Genomic DNA, 25,889 nt, shown 5'->3' with positions numbered 1-25,889 from the left:
CCAAGGTGTGGACCACACTAGGGAGTCTCATTTACAGGACAGGGTCACTTCCTAACTAGTATTTCTAAAGACCCACAGTGGGCAATTAGAACATCTATATTCTTTATTCTCACATCAACTTTGACAAATACAGTTCTATCTATAGATACTTCATAATCAGTGAAGTTGAAAATTAACTATCATTTCAGTAAAAAGCCTAACCAACTGTAATTCATATCTTCATCATATCTACATCAAGAAAGGCATTGTCAAATGCTATTTGTACTAGAAAGTACTAACAGGTTGAACAAGGTAAATTCAGCAGGATTTTTAGGATCTCAACCCTATTTCTATTATTCAGTCCTTACCTTCAAACTGAGTTTTTAAGAGTCTGTAATATAACCTTGTTTTAAGTATTATATGAGCCAATGGAAAGCTCCGAATGGCTATTAAATGCATCACAGAACAAAATAAGAGTCTGAAGTTAGGTCAGTCCTTTTTTACTTGGTAACAAAGGCAATTCCACTTACAGAAAACAGACTGCCACATCTCAAAGGTTTAAAGTTTCATTAGAAAAATTATACACAAAATAAAAAATATATTTTTCAAGAATAATGGTATTATTTCATCATCAAATTCTTCTACAACATGAGTTACAGTACAGAAAGAGAAATGACAGCATAGTTGTATACAACCACTGATCGGTAAAACCAGTCTCTTAAAAACAACACACATGGTTTTAATAAAAGGCAACTACAGTTCCATTTTCTGAGGTGTCTTAATGGTTTTCTGTAATTAGTTTTTATATTAAATTTTCTCCATAACAAGTTTAAAGATGTTATTTCCTCATCTCCAAGTACTTTATTCCCCAAAACACCTGATAACCAGGTTTCTCTGCTGTTGCCTCCATTTCTTTTATTTTGCTAAGGAATATGAAGCTGCTGTGAAGGCCAATCCAAGTTCAAGTCTACACCAAAGTTCTAACACCTGGAGATTTGTCCCCGTTTGCTTCTTAAGAAGTGTGATTAACAGCCACCTATAGCAATGCAACTGAAATCATGATGAGCTTTTTCTCTTTTTTTAAGTCTGCCTACTCAATTCTACCTCTCCATCTGCCCACCACTGGGTGTACCAACCTCCCGCAGCAGATTCAGATTTGGAAGGAGGTGATTTTGTTCACAGACTCTCAAAGTCTCAGTAGCAGTCAAATCATAGGAATTTAAGATTCTTAAGAAAAAAAAAAAACAAACAAGTTTCTTCTTATTGTTTCATCAAGAAAATGTTAAAACCCTGACAGAAGTTAACCATCTGTCCCAAATCCATTCCATCAAGGCTCCCAAAGAGCTTTCCATTTGCTGTGACAGCAGTGGCAGGATGGCTACTATCGTCTGTCTTGGCACTCATGTGATAGATACTACAGATGGCTCTTTTTCACTGTTCACTTAAACTACTTCTAAAAAGCAAAAGCCTTTGTAATTAGTTGGAATCTATCAGAATAAATTGGTGTCTGAAAGGAAGGTATATGTTGCATTGTTCAGTTACATGCACACGACCAAAGGCAGAATGATGTTGATCCTGGCAAAACTACACAGCGTGTGTGACAACTGCAAGGAGATTGGCTAAGGTGTTCCTGCAGCTTAAAGAATCTAAAGCAGAGTGCCAGCTGGAAGTGAGTACTATACTAAGTCTCCCAATGAGAATTCAAACTACAGTAAAGAAGGTGGAAGGGGCATTAACTGACCAGTGTCTTACAAAGTTACCGAGGTGGAAAGCCACCTCTGTGTGCTCCTCCGCGGCCCCCGCGAAAGCCACCTCTTTCTCCTCGGAAGTTAGATCGATTTCTTTCTCGTCCACGGCCAGCAGAAGTTCCACCTCTTCCTCCACCCCTGGGAGCTCCACCTCCCCGATCAGATTTAGACTTGGGAGGAGGTGATTTTGGTCGAAGTCTCTCAATTTCTTCTGTACATCCAGTCAAGTAGGAATTAGGAGCACTAAAGTAGGATGCGTATGTTTCTGCATTATAGTTGCTATTTGTAAGAGTTGGTCCAACTGTAAGCCAGCCTGAAACAGGGGGAAAGAAAGATTATCTTTTTTGTTTCCAGTTCTTCCTTACTGGTCCTTTAGGAGCTATTTCAAGTCTCTAATCCATTTTTAAAGATGCCCCTATCACTCACCCGATACTCATCTTTTTTACAGAACACATGGTATTTAATAATGGTCATACAGACTTCATAGGTATGTATCTGATTTCACCTGCACGATTGTAAATTTTGTAATATCATCTTCCTTGTCTCCATCCTTGTTTCACATTCTGTGAGAGTATCACTTAGAAAAAAATTACATACTACAATGAGTTTGGGTTCAGTGAAAATGTAATAAACTTTATTAACCTTCCTACTTGCGTAAATGATACCATTGTTTTCTGATTAAAATCCTGGAGCCAACTTTGCCTTTACTCCTCTCAATCACAACATTACCCCAGATGATAGGTGCTAGAAATTCAACCACTAACTACCATGTCGCTCCTATTCATTCCCATTTTTCCATGTCTACTACCATCCTCAAATACAAGCCTTTTTTTTTTTCAAAATAGTAAATTCATATTATACTGATTTCATAAAAAGTTAAAATTTTGAAAAGACAACACCACTAGACATGTAAGCAAACAAGCCAGGCATTTTAGTTACTAATAAAACCAAGATCTGTATTTCACAAATATAAATTTTCTTCAGGTTGATTCAATCATTCATTTATGCATTTCCTCATCACATTATTTACTGAATAATCTGAATGCTGGGTAGAAAGAAGTGAGGAAGAGAATCTTTGCCTTCCATGAGACTGCATGTTGGAGACACTGATTATAAACATAAGCCCAAATGAATGTGTAATTCATCTAATGGTAAGTGCTATGAAGAAAAAGAAAACAGAGTACAGAGTAAGGGGAAAGACAGGAGTGGAAGGAGGGGGTGGGTGGAGCAGGAAGCTGGCCAGCTTAGACAGAGTTGTGAGAAAAGGTCAGGTATTTGAATAAAAAGAGAGGACTATGAAGAGACAAGAACGAGCTCAGCAGATCTGAAGTACAGCAAGAAGAATCAAACACACCATAAAAATTGTATATTACACAGCACTCTATACCATTTCCTGACACTTATATCCCAAGGGACCAAAAAGATACGTTTAAGATTTCCTGAGGTCCTACCTGGTCGAATTGTACTATCTCTTCCAAATAGATGAAGGCGTCTTCTACCAAGACAAAAATGTTCAATAATATGAAAAATTTCTACAGGCTTTTCTATATTGCCAATTTCAGGTTCTTCTGTGATAATCAAATCAATGTCAACATTAGCATGGATGAAGTCCCCATCTGTGCTACGCTTAACAGTTCCTTTGATCCCCATAAGGCAGTGTTCCTAAAAAACAGTAAAAGCAGACCAATTAATCTCTTCAACATTCATATTTCATAACATTTTACATTTCTGATGTCCCCAATTCTAAAACAAATTTCCTTATCTTGAATCTTTGGGATATAGTTCTAATGGCAAAAACACTATAGGAAAGCCTGGATCTCTGGATGTGGGAAGATTACCAGGGAAGCTAGATAACAGTATTACATTTGGGGCCACATTTTAGAACTGCATCAATGACCATGGAGTCTTTCCCTCTGCAACACTAGGTAATAACTTGTTTCCACCAGGTATGGAAACATGGCACTTGACCTTGGAATCTTAAAAGGATGTTATACTGGGCCTCATGTAACCCAAGATCAAAACTATAAACAAGATACCTTTTTATATGGAGAAGGGACTTGAAGAATGGATACAGACTTCTAATTACTCAACATAAGAAAATGTGAAAATCAAGTTTTCTCTTTATTTGACCTCTATTTAATCTAACTGGCAGGAGGATGGGTTAAATACATTTAATCACTCACTTGACTCCATGAACCATGGCAAGGGTAGCTTAGGTTCCCTTCAAAAGAATTTTCCAGTTTAAGAAAGACTTAAAAGAAAGATTCTCCCACAAGTGGTTCCCTAAAGAGTGAAGGACTAGAGGACAAACTTTTAAAGCCTGATAGTAACAGGGCAGTTGTATGGAGCAGAGATTCTCAAGGGTTCTTGTGTAAATGTTCTCAGGGTTCTTATGTAGAAAAGGGGGAAGGAGAAAAATATGCCTCCAAGGGAGCCAGCTATTGAGTCTTGCTGCTGTCTCCTTTTTGTGGGTTCAGACAAAGAGAAAAAATCGGGGGGGGGGGGCGCTCAGAGGGTACAAAAAACCCATACATAAGTGATTTAGAATAATAGCAGTTTAGGACATACAAGAATATATATTACCTTCTCAAGCACAATGAAGGCTGAATTTAACATAGTGAATAACATAGTGAATAAAACATAGTGAATTTAGGGGCACCTGGGTGGCTCAGTCAGTTAAGCGTCCGACTTCGGCTCAGGTCATGATCTCACAGTTCGTGGGTTCAAGCCCCGCGTTGGGCTCTGTGCTGACAGCTGAGAGCCTGAAGCCTGTTTCAGATTCTGTGTCTTCCTCTCTCTGACCCTCCCCTGCTCAAGCTGTCTCTTTCTCTCTCTCTCTCTCAAAAATAAACAAAACATTAAAAAAAAAAAAACATACTGAATTTAAAAATTAAACTTTATGTAATTCTATACTGTTCAATGCCATTTGTGCAAGTCTAAGAAAAGAATCTATCAAAATTAAACAGTATACAGTCATTTGTAAAAGGCTGAGGAAAAATAATGAAAATAAAACAAAACAGTAAAGGCAATACCTTTGTTCTCTGGAAGACAGCTTTTGGATCTAAAGTCTTAGTCTTTCCAGGATTATTTTTATTGGTTTTAATCCAACAAATATCTTCACATCTTCTGTAACCCCATTTGCGTAAACACTACAAATGAAAGAATTTAAAAAAGAAATCCTTAACTAAAAGATATAAACAATACTTAAAATAACCAACCAGTATTAAAAAAAACTTCCTAGAGGTTTGAGATACTAACTTCCAAGATGTTACAGTAATTTTTAGTGCAGAAATAGAAAAAAAGAAATACTAAAGTCTTTAAAATATACAGCCATTATACAGAATGCATCGATACCTTTCAGATATTAATATAATTTATACAGTGAAATATCAAAACATAGATAGGATTACATAATACTCCAATTCTTTAATACTACCTTCCATTTTCATCAACAGAAAGTGGGTTTTAAATCATAAAACACTCAGTCCTTCTTTAATCATAAAATAATTCAACAGATGATTTGATTTCTAGCACCTCAATTTCCTATCCTCTGACAAATCTAAAAACCACTGAACATATTCTAATTGATAGCTTCTTTTCAAATGAATCTTACATTACTTTTATTTATTTAACACTAATAACTTCAAAAAATTCAAATACTTAAAATTACGTATCTTATTACTTACTAATATTGAGGGCTACTAACATATGTAGGTGCTTACGAGCTGGTGGGAATAAAAACAAGATATATCCTTATCCCCTTGTTGACTTAAGAGTAAAGTAGGGGAAATAAGCAAATTGTGCAGTACGATCATGCTGGTACTGTTCATTTCAGGAATGCTCTTATTGTGTAAACTCTTACCATGAGAAACACCTCAAAATGAAAACTTGGATTTTTATTTTAAAATCTAAAAATCAAGATCAGTATCTGTTTCTTTTGCCAGTTATTTGTTTTGTACTGGAAATTCATTATACATCACAAGGGTCTAAATCTTCATGTTCTAAACAATTAACAAAAGCTATTGAGGATTCCTTATGCTAAATTATTTTTGTAATGATGATTACAAATAATTTTTAACCAAAATCTGCTCTTACCAATATGATAGACTGCTGCATAAACAAGTACGATAAAACCTCCTAATCATTTTCAACCTAACTTGGGAGGTGGAAGGCAAGTCCCAAGCCAGGCATTAGAGCTACAAAAGATAAATATATAAAAACATATAGGATGTTGCTATTTTCTTAGCTTTTCCAGGACATCCTGGAAAAATTGGGGATAGTTATTTTTTTGCTGAAAAAGTAACTATCCCCAATTGGAATAGTTATATTCTTACCTTGGGAGTTAATAAATGACACAAGCAATGATATTAGTCAGTAGTCTCAAACTTGCTATTTTACAAAGAATACAAATTAATTGTAAAATTTTAGTATTTTAGCACAAATTTATCTCAATATAATCCTACTTAAATTCTTCACCTCTCAAATGGACACTTCCTAAAACTGCCAGGATTAAATGAGATCATCTGCTGTATAACAAGTAATAAGTCCTCAAAATGGAAGGTATCATCTATTAACAAGTGAGGAAACTGAAACCCACAAGCATAAATATCTCTTTACTCAAAGTTTCACTGCTGGACAGCAAAACTGAATGAAGCCTTTTAATACTTAGCCACAATTCTCCCATTATTCTTAGGTAAAAAACCATACGCTATTTTGTTTCCACTTAGAAATCGAAAATATTGCAATAAAAAGAGCATTCTGAAATACAGTAAATATAAGGTGCTTAAAACAGAGGTGTCATGTAACTTCCTTCTCACTCTCACTCAATGATTCAAACCATGTGTTCCGGATGCTCTGTTATTTTTCCAATTTGATTTGGCTTCTATTTGGAATTCAGAAGTTAATGTTATTCAGAATACTTTTTAGCTACTTTCAGTGAGCAGTAAATGACACTGAAGCAGCTTATTTTTCAAATGTCTAAACTGTTCTCCTCCTGAAGTTGTAATAAATCATATTTTGACTTCTTGAACCCTAATGCTAGCTAACCAAAGGGTACCGCCTTTCATATATTCTTTCCTGATCACATTTTTTTCTTCTGAGTATTTTAGCAACTATTCAAGAAACAAAGGACAAAATAACATCTATCTTCAAACTTTTCGTATTTTTTCTTATGACTATAAAAATCCACTTAAAAAAAACCAATCTTACCACTCTTCCAAGGTCCAATCCCTCCCCAGAACCACACCAGAGAAAAATAAATGATCGAGGCGCTGCAATCTCATCAATTTCTAACTTCATAATCTGTAGGAAACCAAAACAATATTGCATTAAAGTATTTTGTTTCCCATTCATCCTAAATCCAAAAGAACAATCACTGAGATTTATCAAGACTTTCAGTAGATCTGTTCTTAGATGTGCTAATTTCATTAAAAAATAAATTTTATCCTTAGAACTTACTCTACTGTTTTCTTATTCTGTATTAAGAAAACACACACACATGCACACACATATACATATACTTGACTTTATACAGAAAGAGGTTACAGGGGACCATATTTATAGAATTATGGACTCTTTTAAGATAGAACTTGAGTGCAACACTTCATGATTTACAGAAAAAGAAACTGAAATAAAGAGGTTAAACTATCCCAAAGTTAGAGGCAAAATTAAAATGAAATATAACAAATTTGAGGGGAAGATTTAGTTTCCAGCATCTACAGAAATTCTAGATAAATCAATATGCACATTTTATTATAATGACTATTTTAAGTCTGAAATGCCAAAAAATAGAGTCTAATTTTTCCAAAGAAGATATACAGATGGCTAACAGACATGAAAAGATGCAACATCACTCATCATCAGGGAAATATAAATCACTACTACAATGAGATATCACATCACATTGCACCTGTCAGGATGGCTAAAATTAACAACACAGGAACAACAGATGTTGGTGAGATGGCAGAGAAAGGGGAACCCTCTTATACTGTCGTTGGGAATGCAAACTGGAGCAGGCACTCTGGAAAACAGTGTGGAGGTTCCTCAAAATGTTATAAGTAGAACTACCCTAGGATCCAGCAATTATACTACTATTTACCCAAAAGATACAAAAATACTGATTTAAAGGGATACGTGCACCCCAATGTTTACAGCAGCATTATCAACAACAGCCAAACTATGGAAAGAGCCCAAATGTCTATCAATTGATGAATGGATAAAGATGGGATATATATTTACAATGAAATATTACTGAGATCAAAAAGAATAAATCTTGCCATCTCCAACATGGATGGAGCTAAAGTGTATTATGCTAAGGGAAATAAGTCAAAGAAAGACAGATACCATATGATTCCATGCATATGTGGAACTTAAGAAGCAAAACAGATGAACATGGGGAAAAAAGAGAGAAGCAAACTATAAAACAGACAGACTCTGAACTATAGAGAACAAACTGAGGGCTGCTGGAAGAGAGGTGGGGGTGATGGGCTAAATGGGAAATAAAGGCATAAAGGAAGGCACTTGTGATGTGCACTGGGTGTTATATGTAAGTGACGAATCACTAGATTCTGCTCCTGAAACTAATATTACACTATATATAAACTAGCTGGAATTTAAATAAAACTAAAAAAAAGAAATTACAGTCTATAATTTGATTTGCCTTATACGTGTTAAGTGTTCACATTGAAAAAAAGTTCTTCAATAATTCTGTAAATTTGGGGATACCACATACTCATATAAAAGACTATAAAACCAATCATTTTATGACATTCTTTTTCTTCTAGCTTTCTGTCACATTTCAGAGACCATGGTTCAAGCAGATATTTATGTTTCATTTATTTAAAAAATTTTAACTTCAGTAACAGATACATTTAAGTTATAACTGTATCATCTCTAACTTATTCTAAATAGAAAAACATTATTTGGCAATAATAATGGAAATAAGATACAACATGTATTAACCTATTGAGTCTTTTATGTCTGACTTTTAAATCTTGAAATCTCTCATCTAATATTCTCATAGGAATATGAATATGCAATACATACATTGACATATTCCCATTATGTTTATACATGAAATAGCTAAAATAAGTGATGACACACATCAGTGAAAGGCATTAAATTACTCTCTTGACACTGCAGTTCTAAATGCTAAGTGCTGGCATTTTAAATAAGCTGGTATTTTAAATATCGTTTAACAAAATCCACTGACCACTACTGACTCTCTAATGTAAAAGAGAATACTTGTGAAATCCAAACACTTTCCCTATTTATATGCTATTTATTATTTTAACTACTGGCACTTTCTTTAGGATATTATCATATAAAAGTTAAGAACTTAGGGGGCCAGAGAAAGCTTTTCAATATGCCAGCCTGAGTTGTTCAGTGAAATTAGACTGAAACAAGAATACGCATATAAAATGGAATTTCTTTATTTCAGAAATCCTATTGGCCTGTCACATACAACTGAAGCTCTTGAGCCTTCATGGACCAAACCTCAGAGACTGGCCAGAGAAAACAAAGTTCAACCTAATTACAGCTGATCCCTGAACAACACAGAGGCTGGTGGCACCAACCCCTACTGCCCATAGAAAATGCAAGGGTAACTTTTGGCTCCCCAAAACTTAACGACTAATAACCTATTGTTGACTGAAAGCCTTACTGATAATATAGTCAATTAAGACATATTTTGTGTGTTATATGCATTGTATACTCTATACTTAAAGCTAGAAAAAATAAAACGTTAACTAAGAAACTCATAAGGAAGAGAAAATACACTTACACTACTGTAAAAAATTCACACAATAATGGTATCATGCAGTTCAAACCCATATTATTCAAGGATCAACTATACTAATCGAAGACAGAATAAGATTTATTTTTTCAAGCTTTTTTTCTGACTAAACTCACAAAGATTGTTTTTATATATTATCAATTTTGATGAGGATATGGTTAAACAGATATTTCTTTTTTAAAAAAATTTTTTATGTCTTTATTTTATTTTGAGAGAAAGAGACAGACAGTGAGCAGGGGAGGGGCAAAGAGAGGGGGAGACACAGAATCTGAAGCAGGCTCCAGGCTCTGAGCTGTCAGCACAGAGCCCGACGCGGGGCTCAAACCCAAGAACTGTGAGATCATGACTTGAGCCGAACTTGGACGCTCGACCGACTGAGCCAGCCAGGCGCCCCAAACAGATATTTCTTAAACACTACTGGAAGGAATGTCAATTTGTACAACCTATCTACAAAACTTCTCAGCAGTAAGTATCAAGAGCAGTATGTCTTTTACCGTAAGTCTTTGGAATATAATATATTGTGTAACTTTCTGAATTTCAACAGTAAGCACAAATTACATTCATCATCAGAGGATAAGATTTCTTCAAAGTGGTAAGAGCCATAGAAATGTAAGTAAAAAGCTTCGAGGAGGAAAAACTGGAGGCGTATCTTGAAGATTAAATAATATTAATAGTAACTATCATTAACTCAGAAGAGGACATGCAAGGATTCAGCACGGTTTCCTATGAAACAGCAGCCTTATAGTGTCAGTCCTTGCCTTTCTCTACTTCCCTTCAGTGCTCAACTCTCCTGTCTACTCTCTCCTGGAAATTCCCTATTCTCTCGGCCCCTAGGACATTCATATTCTTGGTTCTCCTTATTCATTTTTGACCCATTCTTTTGACCCATTTTTACATGTGCCTCTTAAGTGTAAAAGTTTCCTGAGGCTTTACTGTCAATCCACATTTTATCTTAATTGAGACACTATCTAAGGACAAATTCACCTATTCTTATCCCTTTTATGTGTTAATCTTCTAAATCTGTATTTTGAGACCAGATCTGTCTGTCCTTTGAATTACATATTCCTATCAATCACAACCTCCACACGGATGTCTCACATACACCTCAAAATCAAGATATTCAATATGATCTAATCCCTTTAATCCAGCTCTTTTTTTTAAATTTTACTTATTTATTTTGAGAGACAGAGAAAGAGCATAAGCAGGGAGGGGCAGAGAGAGAAGGAGAGAGAGAATCCAAAGCAGGCCCAATGCTATCAGCACAGAGCCCCATGCAGGACTCAAACTCACAAACTGTGAGATCGTAATCTGAGCTGAAGTCCAGAGTCAGACACTTAACTGACTGAGCCATCCAGGTGTCCCTCTAATCTAACTCTTAAATCTACTCTTTCTCAGCAGGTGAAAACTCAACCCATTTATCTCAAGACTCAAACCTCTGTGTCATCTTTAACTCTCCCCTCAGTCCAATCACTAGATCTCAAATCTAAGTATCTACAAAACATTACTAAATTTATCACCTTTCTATTCTTACTACCATCATCATAATTCAAGGTCCTTTCATCTCCTAACTGGGCTACTGCAACAGTCTTAACTACTTTCCCTTTTCCAGACTTTTCCTCTAGTCCATTCTCCACCCACTAATAACGACCCTTTAACTAAACTATTTACAGCCCTTCAAAGATGACTTAATGTCTTCAGAAAAAAAGTCTAAGCTTCTCAGAAGATATCATCTCAAGAAGAGTCCCAATTTGAGTTCTAACAACATCAACCTACAAACCAGATATTCTTTCCCACCATCCCTTCTGCTCTTGCTGTTTCTTCCACTTGGAATCACTATCCCATCCCTTTCTTCATCTAGCCAATTCCAACTAGTCTATTTATATTGTTAATGTGTCACCTCCTCTTTGTTCATGTGGCCCATCCTCCAAGGCTTGGTTAGTTTTTCTCAGATCATCTTATGCAATCCTCTGTTATAGAACAAAATAATTACACTCTGTTTACAGCAATATTTACCCCATTAAACTATGTACTCTTGTAGTCCAAGTGCCAAGTGCTTATTCATCTTCGAATCTCCAATACCTACCACATTGTTTAGTACACAGTGGTACTCAACAGGTATTTGTTATTTTTGTTATAGATCACTAAAAACTGATGACTTTATGTAACTAACTGTAGTTATCAGCTTGCTTAATTTTATTTAGGAAAATATAACTTTAACAAAATTATACTGAAATTATGTATCTTGTTTATCCATTATATTTTCCTTGGAAAGTAGAAATCGTTTTATATCTATCTATAAGTATATGTATTGCACTCTAATGTTTACTAAAACGAGGCAAATGCAGAAAAAGTTATCAATCATTTTGGTTTTAGACTTTTCTACCTATACATCCAAGGATTCTAAGACTGGAATTGTGGGTCTTCTACAGACTACTTACTCACTACCTGCTCAACTTCAGCCCCAAAAAGAAGAATTAGACCAAAGATATTATAGTATTTGTTAATGTACCCTGGATCTTCTACCACATTATATAAGTCTGTATTTATGATTCCTAAAAATGTAGGAATACTTATAATCTTTTCATCAAATAATATATATTCATTTGAAAAATAAATAATTAATTACAATGTAGAAAGTTTCATCATACATCATCCCAAGTCCAGCATTTTTCATTAGCAGTGATGCCAGTTTCTCTGTAATATTCTTCTAAAGGGGGTTCCAGAAGAATCACATCAAATTTAGGTGTCAGTTCTCTGATGTCAAAGGCTTCTATATCTGCTTGTAAGTACCTATTTGATTAAGGCATAAAAAGTGACTAAGAGATTTTCAAATACCTTACAGATGATAATGAAAGGAATTTCATAATATTACTAAACACTATTTACAAAGTAATCACAAACTAATTACTGAATACCTTTTTATGCAGGATTATCTTTCTTCAGTATAAACAGTAAACCATCTAGCAACACTCTTCCCTAGGAGATGGATATAATCACACTACAAGCTAATAGCATATTCCCCCTTGTACACCCAAAATGTACTTCTCTCATTTTTACAGTGAAAACTCATACTACTATGTAAGTAAGTCTCTGAGTCCCATTCCATCATCATCTGAATTCTCTAAGGAATATCACATTATTTCTTCTTAAGTTAGAAAAACTATTTGTAAGCTTTAAAATCCTCCCTCTAAAACACTGCTTCTAAAGATGGATGTAATTTTCTTTTATTAGTTTATTAGTAAAATTATTTATATTAATAGTCTTTTATGGCTAACTAGTGTAAGTTACAACTAGTCATTACTGAAAAGTTATTTCCACATAGTATGAAAGTAATTTAAATATAAAATACTTAAAAGTAAGACTATTTTAAAATTAGATTCATATTAGAGTCTGCTAATATTTTTCTTTACACACTCAAACTTCTTTGTGGTTCTTCATCACTAACAGTATACATTTTAGCAGATTGTTAAATGTATAAACTGTTCAAATACGTTAAATGTGAATTAGGCAGATAATTCAATTTCAAAGACTTTTTACTCATTTCTGAGGAAAACGTTCTGGTTAGCAAAGGTTAACATGAATTTTCATATTTCAAAATGCTAAGAATAGTATCCCTGAATGCTGAGTTATAATTAATTTTTATTTTCTTCTTTTCCTTCATGTAAGTTTTCTAAACTTCCTTCAATAATAAATTACTTTTTAAGAGGAAAAGTCATTTAAAAACATTTTAAGAAACTCAAGAATACAACAAACATGAATGATTTTTCTAAGAAAATAACATTTAAAGACATTTTAAGGAAATTAACTGGAAAAAAAAAAAAAGAGAGAACCTACTAGTGTACTCAGCACTGGAGTTTCAAATGCATGTATTTTACCACACTGAAGAAAACAGACTGTGTTAACCTTATATACCTGCTGAACTCTTTTCAAACAGAAAGGTTACAGGATAAAAAAACTGCTATTTTAAGCCTGAGTTGGTATAAAAAACAATTGAGAAAACACACTTACATAGGAGGAGTGTTAGATTTAGCTATTAACTCATCCTTGAGCCTGATGAGCTCCCTCAGTTTAGGGTATTCTTCAAATCTGTCAGCCAAACCTGAGGAGAAAAAGTAGTAAACACTAAATGTTAACACTATTTAAGTTAGTATCAGTGAATTCAAAGGATTATGAACCCTCTCAGGAAACAAAACAATAGACAGTCACCACTTTAGTCTCCTGTCCTTTTAAAAAAATTAATTTTGAGTAGTTATTTGCACTAATTTTTTTAAAATGTTTATATTTTGAGAGAGGGAGTACAAGTGGGAGAGGGGTAGAGAGGATCTGAAGCAGACTCTGCTCTGACAGCAGCAAACTGATGCAGAGCTCAAACTCAGATACAGTGAGATCGTGATCTGAGCCCAAGGCTCAACCGACTGAGCCACCCAGGTGCCATTATTTTGAGTATTTTTTAAACAGTTCATATCTAATGACCCTAATCCCATATGCAGGCCAAAGTCCAGATGTTCTAAAGCCCAGTTCAAATCAATAAACCATTTAACTTCTCATATTTAAGTTAAATATGCTCATACATAGCATTAAGTTTTGCCATTCTGTTCTCAGGTAAAGAAAAAACATTGCCTTCTGTCAAGTTTTCCCCCTTTTCTTTTAGTTAAAAGAATTCTTTCCCCTTAAAAATCTAGTGATTATTGAGGTTGGTAGTTAGCTTCTTTAAAAAAAAATTTTTTTTTAACATATATTTATTGTTGACAGACAGAGCGTGAGCAGGGGAGGGACAGAGAAAGGGAAACACAGAATCCAAAGCAGGCTCCAGGCTCTGAGCTGTCAGTACAGTGTTGGACGTGGGACTCAAATCCACGAACTGCGAGATCATGATCTGAGCCGAAGTTGGACGCTTAACCGACTGAGCCACCCAGGCACTCTGACAGTTAGCTTTTTAAATAGTTATCAAAAACAGAGAAAATGAAACTTTCTTTTCTATTTTATGATTATGTATGAGAAGAAACAAAGAACAGTTCAAGGTGAGAGAAACCCTGATGATGATCTTAAAGTAGTTGGCTATGGCTCATGGACACAATCCTGGAATAAATCTAGTAAAGAAGATAATGAGTCCCTATTAGTCCATTAGCTCTCATCTCTGAGAGACATTGTTTTCTCTATGAATATTTTGTATGTCAGTATTTATAATTTTAAATATTTCACATCTCCACATTATAAACCAAATCCTCACATGTATTTTCAGGCTTAAGATCTTAAAAAACTATAATTCCTTGTAAAGGGTACTTAAAAACAGGAAACTCACTGTTCCCATGTACTCAAAAATATTTTAGATCTTTGAGCTCAGAAGAGAGTTTTAGGTATAAAAGCATATTGCCTGTTTAAACAACTGTAGGGATAAGTAGGGCTAGAAAATCAAAGATTCCTAAAAGCTCTTATTTGGTTTTCTCTCCCCCCGGCATGAAACATATTCCTAACAGTATACATCATATAAGCAACTTAACTTAAAAACCAAAAGTACAGATACTAATAGCTTTAATATCAAAGAGTAAAAGTGAAAGATTTTGTAAAGCCTCCTCAATCAGTGGTTATAAAGCATATTTCAAATAAAACAAGTATGAAGATGTTATTATAGTCAGGTTTTAATCACAGTAGAGTCAGCTGCCTGTCAATCTTCTATAAAAACAGAAAGTGCCAGTTTTTCCTCAATCCATAATAGTTATCTAAGTACTTTATCTTTGCTGATGGGGACATGGGGGGGAAGTAAATATCTTAAAAGCAGAAAGGAGGATTCTGAAACTCAGTTATACAACTATCATAATTTTTTTTAAAAAAACAGCTTTCCTGAAGTATAACTGATATGTAAAAACCAAACATATTTAATGTACACAATGTGATGAATTTAGACATATGCATACACCTGTGAAACCATCACCACATCCAAAGTAACAGACATATCCATCACCTCTAAAAGTTTCCTCGTATTCCTTTTGGTGTATGTGTGTATGCATGCGAAGACATATGCGTGAGTGTGTGTTAAGAATATTTAAGTAAGATGAAATCTACCCTTAACAAAATTTTTTTTTAACATTTATTTATTGCTGAGAGACAGAGAGAGACAGAGCTCGAGTAGGGGAGGGGCAGAGAGAGAGAGAGAGATACAGAATCCGAATTAGGCTCCAGGCTCCGAGCTGTCAGCACAGAGCCTGACACGGGGCTCGAACCCACAAACTGTGAGATCATGACCTGAGCCAAAGTTGGGCGCTTAACCGACTGGGCCACCCAGGCACCCCTACCCTTAACAAATTTTAAAAATTTTATTGACTACAGTCAATAACATTGTTGATTATAAGCATCATTCTATACAGGTCTCTAGAACTAATTCACCTTGTATAACTGAAATTATATTTCAGGTCTCTCTCTGACCTTCCCCTGCTCATGCGGTCTCTCTCTCAGAAATAAATAAAACATTTAAAATTAAAAATAAAAATAAAATAAAAAAATTAAAAAAAATAAACAACTCAAATGAATGAATGAATACAATGTGGTATATACATACAATGGAATATTATCTGGAGGTAAAAATAAGTGAAGTATAGACACATGCCACAACATCAATGATCCTTGGAAACATTGTGCCAAGTGAAAGAAGCCAATCCCAAGATACTACATACTGTCTAGTTCCATTTATATGAAATGTCTAGAATAGACAAACTGATAGAGACAGAAAGTTAATTAATGGTTACTTAAGGCTGAGGGGATTGATGGGGGAGGGAATGGAAACTGACTACTAATGAGTACTGAGTTTCTTTAGGAGAGATGAAAATTAGATTGTGGTAATGATTGCACAAACTGGATTTACTAAAAAAAAGAAAAAAAATTGAATTATAGACTTTAAATGGGTGAATTATATGAATTCTCTCAAAAAAAGCTGCTTTTAAAAATGCAGGGATAATGCATTTGACGAGCTTATTAGTAGACTGGACAGGGGCTCAGGGAAGAATCTCTGAGCTTGAGGATATCTTAAAGGCAACCTCAAAAGAGCTAAATTATCCAAGGACTATGGGACAATTACAAAAGATATAACATGTTTAATAGAAATACCAGAAGAAAGAAAGGAACAAAAGAAATAGTTGAAATAATAACGACAGAATTTCCCCAAATTAATGTCATCAAACCACAGACTCAGGAAGCTTAGAGAACACCAAGCAGGATAATGCCAAAAAAACCCTAAACCTAAGGCACATTATTTTCAAACTACAGAAAATCAAAGATAAAGAAAAAAATCCCAAAGAAACCAGAAGAAAAAGACACTATACCTAGGAAGGAACAAAGGTAAGAATTATATCCCACTTCTTAGAAACATGCAAGCAAGAAAAGATTGGAGCGAAATATTTAAATTGTTGAAGGAAATTAAACACCAACCAAGAATTCTATACTCTGTGAAATTATTCTTCAAAAGCAAAAGAGAAATAAAGTCTTTCTCAGGAAAACAAAAATTAAGGGAATTTGTTGCCAATAGACCTCACTTGCAAGAAATATTAAAAGAAATTCTTTAGGGAGAAGGAAAAAAAATAATATAGGTGAGAAAATCAGAGCTACAGAAAGAAAGGAAGAACACTAAAGAGGGAATAAATGAAGGTAAAATAAAAATGCAAGGATAGTCACAGAACCAAAATGGGGAAAGAAAGAAGATAGGAGGAAGGAGGGAAGGAAACCATGAGAGAGTAACAGTGCTGGATGGAAAAGGAGAGATTAGAAATACGGAGATTGGAAATGGGAAGCCAAGCCAGGAAAAATAATTTTGTTAGAAATAATCCACAAAATGGATAAATCACATGCATGTAATCAAGGGTTAACATCAGCATATTCCCAACAAATGTAACATACCTACCTACATCCCTGATGAAATTCTGAGGTCTATGTCCAGTGTCTACAAAATGTTGGCAGTAATCATTATGGGGATTTAAACTCTGTGTTCCCTAAAGAAAAAGTCAAAATTACATTAAGAACATTTACTCTAATGGCAGATGCACTAACTCTGTACTTTATTTTCTATTATGAGATCATACAAAATAGAAATTGATAGATTAAAAAAATTTAGTAATATTTAAAAACACAATAACTGACAGCATTACTCTTCAGTAGCTACAGACATTAATATAGCATTATCTTACCCCAAATAGTCAAATGTCAGGCTATTTCAAGAATAATTTTAAATAATTTTCATTTCAAAACAATGATCCCTCAATAACTGAAAAAATGTTGACAATAATAAGTATTTAAAATCTTTTCATGCACAGAGATGAAATGTGAAGGGTTTTGATTTGAAAATTTATTTACCTTCAGAAAAGTACTAGAATCTTTATAAATCTCCTCTTCATATGGCAAATTCTCTTCTTCCTGCTGCATTTCTAATTCATCCTTGGAAAAGGAAGATTAAATAGACATTTTATGAATACAAGGAATATTTTATCTATTTATGATATCTTGAGTATTAAGACTCAACATAAATATTTTATTTCCCTAAGATACAGTTTTCCAAATTACCACTAAAGTCAAACACTGAAGACGTCACATTCTCATCATTATCCGATTAGCTACGTTTAAAGTAAACATTTCCTTTTTATTCTTACCAATAAATTACTACTAATTTTGATTGAATTGTCTAGAATTATTTATCTCATATATCATACTATTAATATTAGAATTTAGTTCAAATCATGAAAGATATGACCACCAATGGGGCAATTTTATTTCTATTAAAAACCATATGAAACTTTTTATAGATCAAAAATGTTAAACTATCAGGAACTGTATATGCTAAAATATACATATTTAGACAATCACGGTATTTAATAAGTAAATAAAATGATCACAACAAAATAATCACTAATTTTTAAGTTGCATATTAACATATACCAAAATGCAATACATTTGATTAGGTAATTATATCACTGAAATTCCAAGAGATTTATTGAAACTATTCATTCTCTTCTTTATTAAATATAGTTGCACAACAATTACCTTTACAAAATGGAGATAGGACTTTTTATACATAATACTTTCTTTTCTTTGAAATCTTCAAAATATTATTATTTTATATCTTCAAAATATTTTATATATCTTTAAAATATCTTTATATCTCTAATATATTCAAAATATCAAGATACTTTATATCTTCAAAATATTTTTATTTTGAGATAGAGAGAGCAGACACATGAGCAGGGGAGAGACAGAGAGAGGGAGAGAGAATCGCAAGCAGGTTCCACACTGCCAGAGCAGGGGCCGATGTAGAGCTCGAGTTCACAAAACAGGAGATCATAACCTGAGCAAAAGTTGGTGCTTTAACAGACTGAGCCACCAGGGACCCTTTTCTTTTTCTAAAGTAGGCTTCACATCCAGCACAGGGCTTAAACTCATGACTTGAGCTGAGAACAAAAGTTGGACACCAAACTGACCAAGCCACCCATGTGCCTCCATAATACTTTCTTTTCAACTAAATATTGTAATTATAGGCTTAGAAATTGGGTTTTTTCCCTTCAGCCTCTTTCAAAGATAGTTCTACATTACTCCCTAACCCACAGGATATCAAAATAGTGTAACTGTAGTATCCTACATAATAAACATGGAATAACACAACTCTCAAAAAAGACTGTTCTCTAGACTCTTGAAATCTGATCCAATTATCCAAAGTTTCTGATGCACATACTTCCTTACTCTTATGAAAGGATATTATTGTTAGTGCTACTAGGCATTATGCTTTATAGGTCACCTCTTACATTAAAATGAGGAAACTGAAATAAAGGTCTCAATTTAATTGATTTCAGGCATACCTCATTTTATTGTGCTTCAATTTATTGTAGTTTGCACATACTGCAATTTTTATAAACTGAAGGTTTGTGACAACCCTGCAGCGAGCAAGTTTGGTGGCATCACTTTTCTGACAGTATCTGCTCACTTTGTGTCTCTGTATCTTATTTTAGTAATTCTCACAACATTTCTAACTTCTTCATTACCATATGTGTTATGGTGATCTGTGATCAGTGATCTCTGATATTGCTATTGTAATTGTTTTGTGGCACCATGAACTGAGTCCATACAAGATGGTGAACTTAATAAATGTGTTTTGATTGCTCCACTAACTGGCTGTTCTTATCTCTCTCCCTCTCTTGGGCTTCCCTATTTCCTGAGACACAATATTGAAACTAATAAATTAATAGCCCTACAACATCCTTTAAGTATTCATGTAAAAGGAAGAATTGCACACTTCTCATTTTAAGTCAAAAGCTAAAGTTACTACGCTTAATGAGGAAAGAAAGGCATACAGAATCTGAAACCTATGACCAAACCTATGTCATTTGCACCAAACAGCTAAGTTGTGAATGCAAAGGAAATGTTCTTGAAGGAAATTAAAAGTGCTACTCCAGTGAACACACAAATGATAAGAAAGTGCAACAGTTGTATTGCTGATATGGAAAAAGCTGTAATAAATTGGATAGAAGATCAAATCAGTCACAACATTCCCTTAAGCCAAAGCAAGGCCCTCACTCTCAATTCTAAGAAGGCTGAGAGGTGAGGTAGCTGCAGAAGAAAAGTCTGAAGCTAACAGAGGTCGGTTCATGAAGTTTAGGGAAAGAAGCCATCTCAGTAACATCAAAGTGTAAGGTGAAGCACCAAGTGCTGATATAGAAGCTGTAGCAATATTGAGGCAAGACCCTCCACCAGCAAAGAAAGATTATGACTTGCTGAAAGCTCAAATGATGGCTAGCATTTTTTAGCAACAAAGCATTTTTAAATTAAGGTATATACCCTATTTTATCAGACATAATGCTACTGCACACTTAATGGACTATAAGAGAGTATAGACATAAGTGTTATATGCGAGATCAAAAATTTCATTGAACTTGCTTTATTGTGATATTCAATTCATTGTAATGGACTAGAACCAAATCTGTAATATCTCCAAGGTGTGCCTGTATACATATGCTACCGATGATTATTTTAGAAAGTTTAAAATTGAGCTTTTAATCAAATTTGTTTTCCTGGGTAAGAATATCTATTATTGTAAGGGCTTATTTTTTCCTGACCATAAAATTGCCCTGTTTTCTACTTGCCTTATATTCTTCCATCTTGTCTTCATCTGTCTCTCCTTCATCCTGATACTTTCGTTTTGCATTTGGAGCAGAGGTATCATAGGAAGCTCTGAAAATTAAAACTGAAGTATCATACACAGATATAGAAAGATGTACAGCTTATAAAAACAGAGAAAGGCACATTTTTCCTGATTAAATAGTATCTATCCATCTGGTTTATAAATTTAAAAAGTCACACAACCTGATAGTTTTGTATTTTACTTTTATGAGAAAGCAACCAAATCAGAAACTAAGCTTTTATAAGAAATGTATAGCAAAAAGGAACTTCTATATTATATATCATCTAATTTGTCTTAAGCAAAATTGACATTCAAGTTAATAACTAGAATACTGAAAAACTCTGAAGTATTTTATGAAATACCAAATGAATATGATTTTTAGGGTCAAGTGTGTTTTCTTTTATAAGAAACTTATAAATATAATTATTTATTATTTTTAAGCTACTTTCTAGTCTAACATTCCATTTTCTAACTACTTTATGAATGAGAACTTACTATATTCAGAAAAATAAGTATTTCTTAATTCATGAATAATAAAAGCCAAGGTTTCTAAAATCTTTATTTTTTTACTTTTTAAATGTTTATTTATTTTTGAGAGAGGGAGAGAGAACATGCATGTATGCAAGTGAGGGACAGAGAGAGAAAGAGTAGTCAGAGGATACGAAGTGGGCTCTGTGCTGACAGCAGAGCCTGATATGGCGCTTGAACTTACAAACCGTGAGAGCATGACCTGAGCTGAAGTCAGACACTTAACATACTGAGCCATCCAGGTGCCCCTGAAATCTTTATTTTGATGCTTGTCATAACAATATACTTCAAACCTAGGATTATTTGTTTATTAAAACAATAAGCCTTTCACAATAGCAATCACTTAAAAAAAACAAAACCCACTCAACTGACCTGCAAGTTTCTCTTGTTTCAGCAATTTCTCTCTGCTCATCTTTGCTATTTAACACAGCACCAATGCTGTCAGCACTTTCAGCTCCCAACTGAGAAAAGATAAAAATGAAAAATTATATCATAATGCACTGGATAGCCTTTCCAGCCATTTGTAGCAACATTTAATACAGCAGGTACTTAAAATCAAAACAAAACACCACCAAAAAACCCCTACCTACCTCAGCAAGCAAATGGCTTAATTATCTTGCAGGAAAAACAGGAAATACCTTGGAACAAAATTATGTTAATTAAGAACAAATCTGAGAGCTAGCAAGCATTTTATGCTTTCATTATACTTGGAATTAAGACAATTATAGCCAATCCCATACTTTTTAAGTAAATAATAAAACATAATTTGGTAGTAGTAGCAATAACAACAAAAAAACAACTAACATATAGTGTATATAAGGTGGTAGGCACTATGTTAAACAGTTGGCATCCATCAGCTCATATATTATACCTTATTTATCCCATGCTGTAATAAATTATCTACCCAGTTTTATTCAAGCTAAGTCTTTATATAATGATTTACAGGCACAATACTGAATTTTAATACCTAAAAAACAGGTATGCAAATTATGTTTAGCAGTTGGGGAAATTTTGCAAAATACAACAAATTACTAGTTCAGATAGGCTGGCTACATAGGATCAGTTCATGGAAAACTTTAAAAGCTAAACCAATGGGAGCACAGAGTGGTTCAGTAGATTAAGCATCCAACTTCAGCTCAGGTCATAATCTCACAGTTCATGGGTTCAAGACCTGTGTTGGGCTCATGTTGAAAGTGCAGAGCCTGCTTGGAGATTCTCTCTCTCTGTCTCTCTCTCTCTCTCTCTCTCTCTCTCCCTCTCTGCCCTTCCTGCACTTGTGCTTTGTCTCTCAAAATATATAAACTTAAAATAAATAAAAGCTAAACCAACAAGTGCAGAATGCAAATTGTAGGCCATGAGGAACCATTTAATATTTTTAAGTGCAAGAAGGGCACAAGGAAATCTGCACTAAATAGCCCCTTTAGCTCAGGAAAGGGAAGAAGACACACTAAAATACCTGAGCTTCTAATCCCTATCCTTGATCTTAAATAACTACCACTGCCTTTTTAGTCTGCCCACTTCATGACCTCCCTAAGGTCTCTCCAATGATAAATCTCTTCCAATATTATAACTGTTCCTGAAATTTTAATTCTTCCATAAAATCTTCCTGAACTCTATTCCTATTAGTTAGAAGATACATCTACTTCCCATAGTTAAAATGATAACTTTCTTCCCATGACTGACTCCTCTCTCTTTTTGTTTGGATATATAAAAGTTATCTCCTCAAAGAGTATATAGAATAGACTGCTTCCACTTTTCTCCTTTTCATTTCCTATTCAGATCATAGCATGTAATACAACTTTCAGTGATTTTATGTTTTACTTTTGTTTACTCCGTTTATATTATTTCATAGTCTTTATCACAACTTCCAAGTGTTTTATTTTATACTTCAATTATTTTATCTTTTATTTACTTCTTCCCAAGTGACGTGTATGCTCCCTAAAGGAATGAACTGTCTTCTTTTTATTTGTATGCTCAGCACCCTGTATAATGCCTGACTCATAGCAGAAGCTCAATATTTGAATGAACCTAGATTTCCTACTAGAACCCACATTACAATACAATGTATTTTAACAGAAATGCTTGAGGGCAAAATTCTGTTCATATAGAATTGTTCTCTCACGCTCCAAAAAAATTATGGAATGACTGGACTAAGTAAATCACAGATTTTGATTTCTATGATAAGTAAATCAGATATTATTTGAATAATTAGGAAAATTTGGTATCATTTGAAAGCAAATATGATTAATTTCTTTGGGGAGGGAGATGCAGGAGAGAGGGAGAAGGAGAATATTAGGCAGGCTCTCCACTCAGCATGGAGCCCGACTCAGGCCTCAGTCCCACGACCCTGGGATCATGACCTCAGCCAAAATCAAGAGTCTGACGCTCAACCAACTGAGCCACCCAGGCACCCCTATATGATTTTATTTTTAGTAAAGCTACAGCTAAGTAAAAAGCAGCCATAAATTTCTGATGTTTATATTCTGTATAACAAGTAACATAAATAGTGTCAACAGCAAGGACAATGTAAGCTCTGTGGAAGAAGGGCCTAATAAGCCAGAGAGTGATCACAACAGCTTTCATTACAAAGTTCTGACCTGAGCTGTTCTATAGAGGATGGACAGAAATCAGAGGAGGATTTCTGTAAGGAGGACAATTTTTTTAAAAATCATAAAGTATATATGGCACAAATCACATTCTGGAGAGAAATAAACCATTCTGTATTGTTGATATGGAGAAGAGCAACTGGCTGAAATTAGCTGGTAAAGTAGAAGTCTCTCAATGACTATATCAGACTTTTTTACTTAAGTGAAATGGGTCCTAACCAATTAGAAGAGTAGGAGGCAGCTAGTGTACTGGAAAGTGCATAGAAAGGCCTAAAATTGCAGCTTGTAAACTTACCAGTTTTGTGGTCTTCGGTATATAACTTAATTTTTCTTTAATATTTGTTTCATTAATCTCTACACAATATGGGGCTCAAACTTACAACCCCAAGATAAAAAGTCCCACGCTCTACTGACTGGGCCATTCAGCCAACCAGTCATGTAACTTAAATTCTTTGGGCTCTATTTTCTGGATCTATAAGATGCAAACAGCATCTGACTTGTATGAATGAGGATAATGTATATAAAAAGCTTAGCAGAGTCTTGATGCATAGAAGGGCTTTAATAAACAGCACCCATTATTAAATTTTTTGAACTATGTAATTTCTTTTAGGGTAGGGACTACTTTTTATTCACAGTTGAATTGCCAATGGCTACTAGTAACCCTGGCACACAGTTAGACACTCAAAAAATAATTGTTTATGGATGCATTTTGATTCAAATAGAGGTCTGAATTGAAAACTAAAGAATAAGAACCTTACTTGGTGGTACAATGCTATTGAACATTTTGAAGGCAACATGCTAAAAGAAGGCATGGAAAAGATTCATCCTAGATCATAATGCCAAAAGGACAGAACAGATCTGATTCCAAATTCCCACATTTTAAACACTGCATCGTAAACCTTTTCATCAGATAATAAAAGAGTATAGGTTTCAGATTTCCATTTACTGAAACGAAGTTTCATTACTGAAAAAAATAACATTACGATGTCTCATTAAGGCCTCTTAGCATTTCCTCCATCACTTTTACTGATATGAATGGCAGAATGGGAAACACAGCCTCTTAAGAGTAGAAGTGTACATTTGCATTTTCTGCATGTGTACTCTCGTAATCAAGTGTTAGCTTATACACAAAAAGCAGTGAAACAAGCTTTGGAGGGACAAACCTAGGTTTAATTTTCTGGCCTAGCGATGAGTGACATGAAGCAAAAATTACTTAACCTCTCTAGCCTCTGTTTCATTATTCGGTAAGTTAAGGTAATGCTACCTATTTCAAAGGTCTGCTGTAAACGATGAGTTAAGAATTCAAATATTAGCGGTGGGTGATGACGAAGATACCATACATAGCACAGTGGGCTGCAACACAAAAGATGCACAATATAAAGTTTAGACTTCTTCCAAAGCAGTCTTTAGACATTATCCCAAAGAAACCACTATGTATCTATTTTACAAGGAAGCCGCAATCTCAACAATGAGGTGCTAAGAAGACCGGCAAGACACAGAAGATGATGTAAACAGTGAAGAGAAACTTAGTGGATAACAAGTCATTTTTCCTTGCGTGAATTACGGTAATTTATTTACAAAAACTAAAGCTTTGTTGTATTCCCATCATAGAGTTCTGCACCAGACATTAGGCGATTCCATAATGCTGCTGAAGACCAATCGTGGCATTCGGTTTAGAAACACCACAACGACCGCTGCACAGAATGGAGAATATTCGGGGTACTGCGTTAGTTGAGAACAAGGGTAGGCAGGCCTCTGGGATCATAGCTGCGGGACCAGAAAGGCAGGCTCCGCAGTAGATAGTGAAAGACAGAGAAGGGCAGGGGGAGAGAGAGCAGGGAACCGCGCACGCGCACTCGCGATCCCTCCCTGGGCCGCGGACCTGCTGGGCTAGGAGCTGCCGCCGTAACTTCTGCCGCTCCCGGATCTCCTGCAAGCGGCTGTCCATGTCCCAACTCTTGTTTCCCACTGCCCCGAAAACTTGACAATTAGCGGATGAACACTCTCCCTATTTTTCACCGGAGGCCGTAGAACACCAGGACCTTCAAGCAGCAGGATATCCCTTAGCCCTTTCTCAATAGGTA

General features: G+C 34.7%; 1 protein-coding gene across 1 annotated transcript; it reads right to left on the bottom strand.

Moving 5' to 3' along the window:
- Nucleotides 1–450: 450 nt before the first annotated feature.
- METTL14 (methyltransferase like 14) lies at nucleotides 451–25,889 on the bottom strand. The gene is made up of 11 exons (XM_039253824.1): nucleotides 25,688–25,889; nucleotides 21,572–21,660; nucleotides 20,634–20,721; nucleotides 17,860–17,940; nucleotides 17,411–17,498; nucleotides 13,528–13,618; nucleotides 12,168–12,309; nucleotides 6,936–7,028; nucleotides 4,760–4,876; nucleotides 3,179–3,389; nucleotides 451–2,040 (listed from the first exon to the last, which is right to left on the bottom strand). The coding sequence occupies exons 1-11, from the start codon at nucleotides 25,751–25,753 to the stop codon at nucleotides 1,736–1,738; spliced, it is 1,371 nt and encodes a 456-aa protein (XP_039109755.1). The 5' UTR covers nucleotides 25,754–25,889; the 3' UTR covers nucleotides 451–1,735.

Source organism: Hyaena hyaena, unplaced genomic scaffold (assembly GCF_003009895.1).
Source record: "Hyaena hyaena isolate Hyena2069 unplaced genomic scaffold, ASM300989v1 scaffold_466, whole genome shotgun sequence".
Lineage (NCBI taxonomy): Eukaryota > Metazoa > Chordata > Mammalia > Carnivora > Hyaenidae > Hyaena > Hyaena hyaena.
Note: the sequence above shows the minus strand (reverse complement) of the source record. Positions and strands in the feature narration are given on the sequence as shown.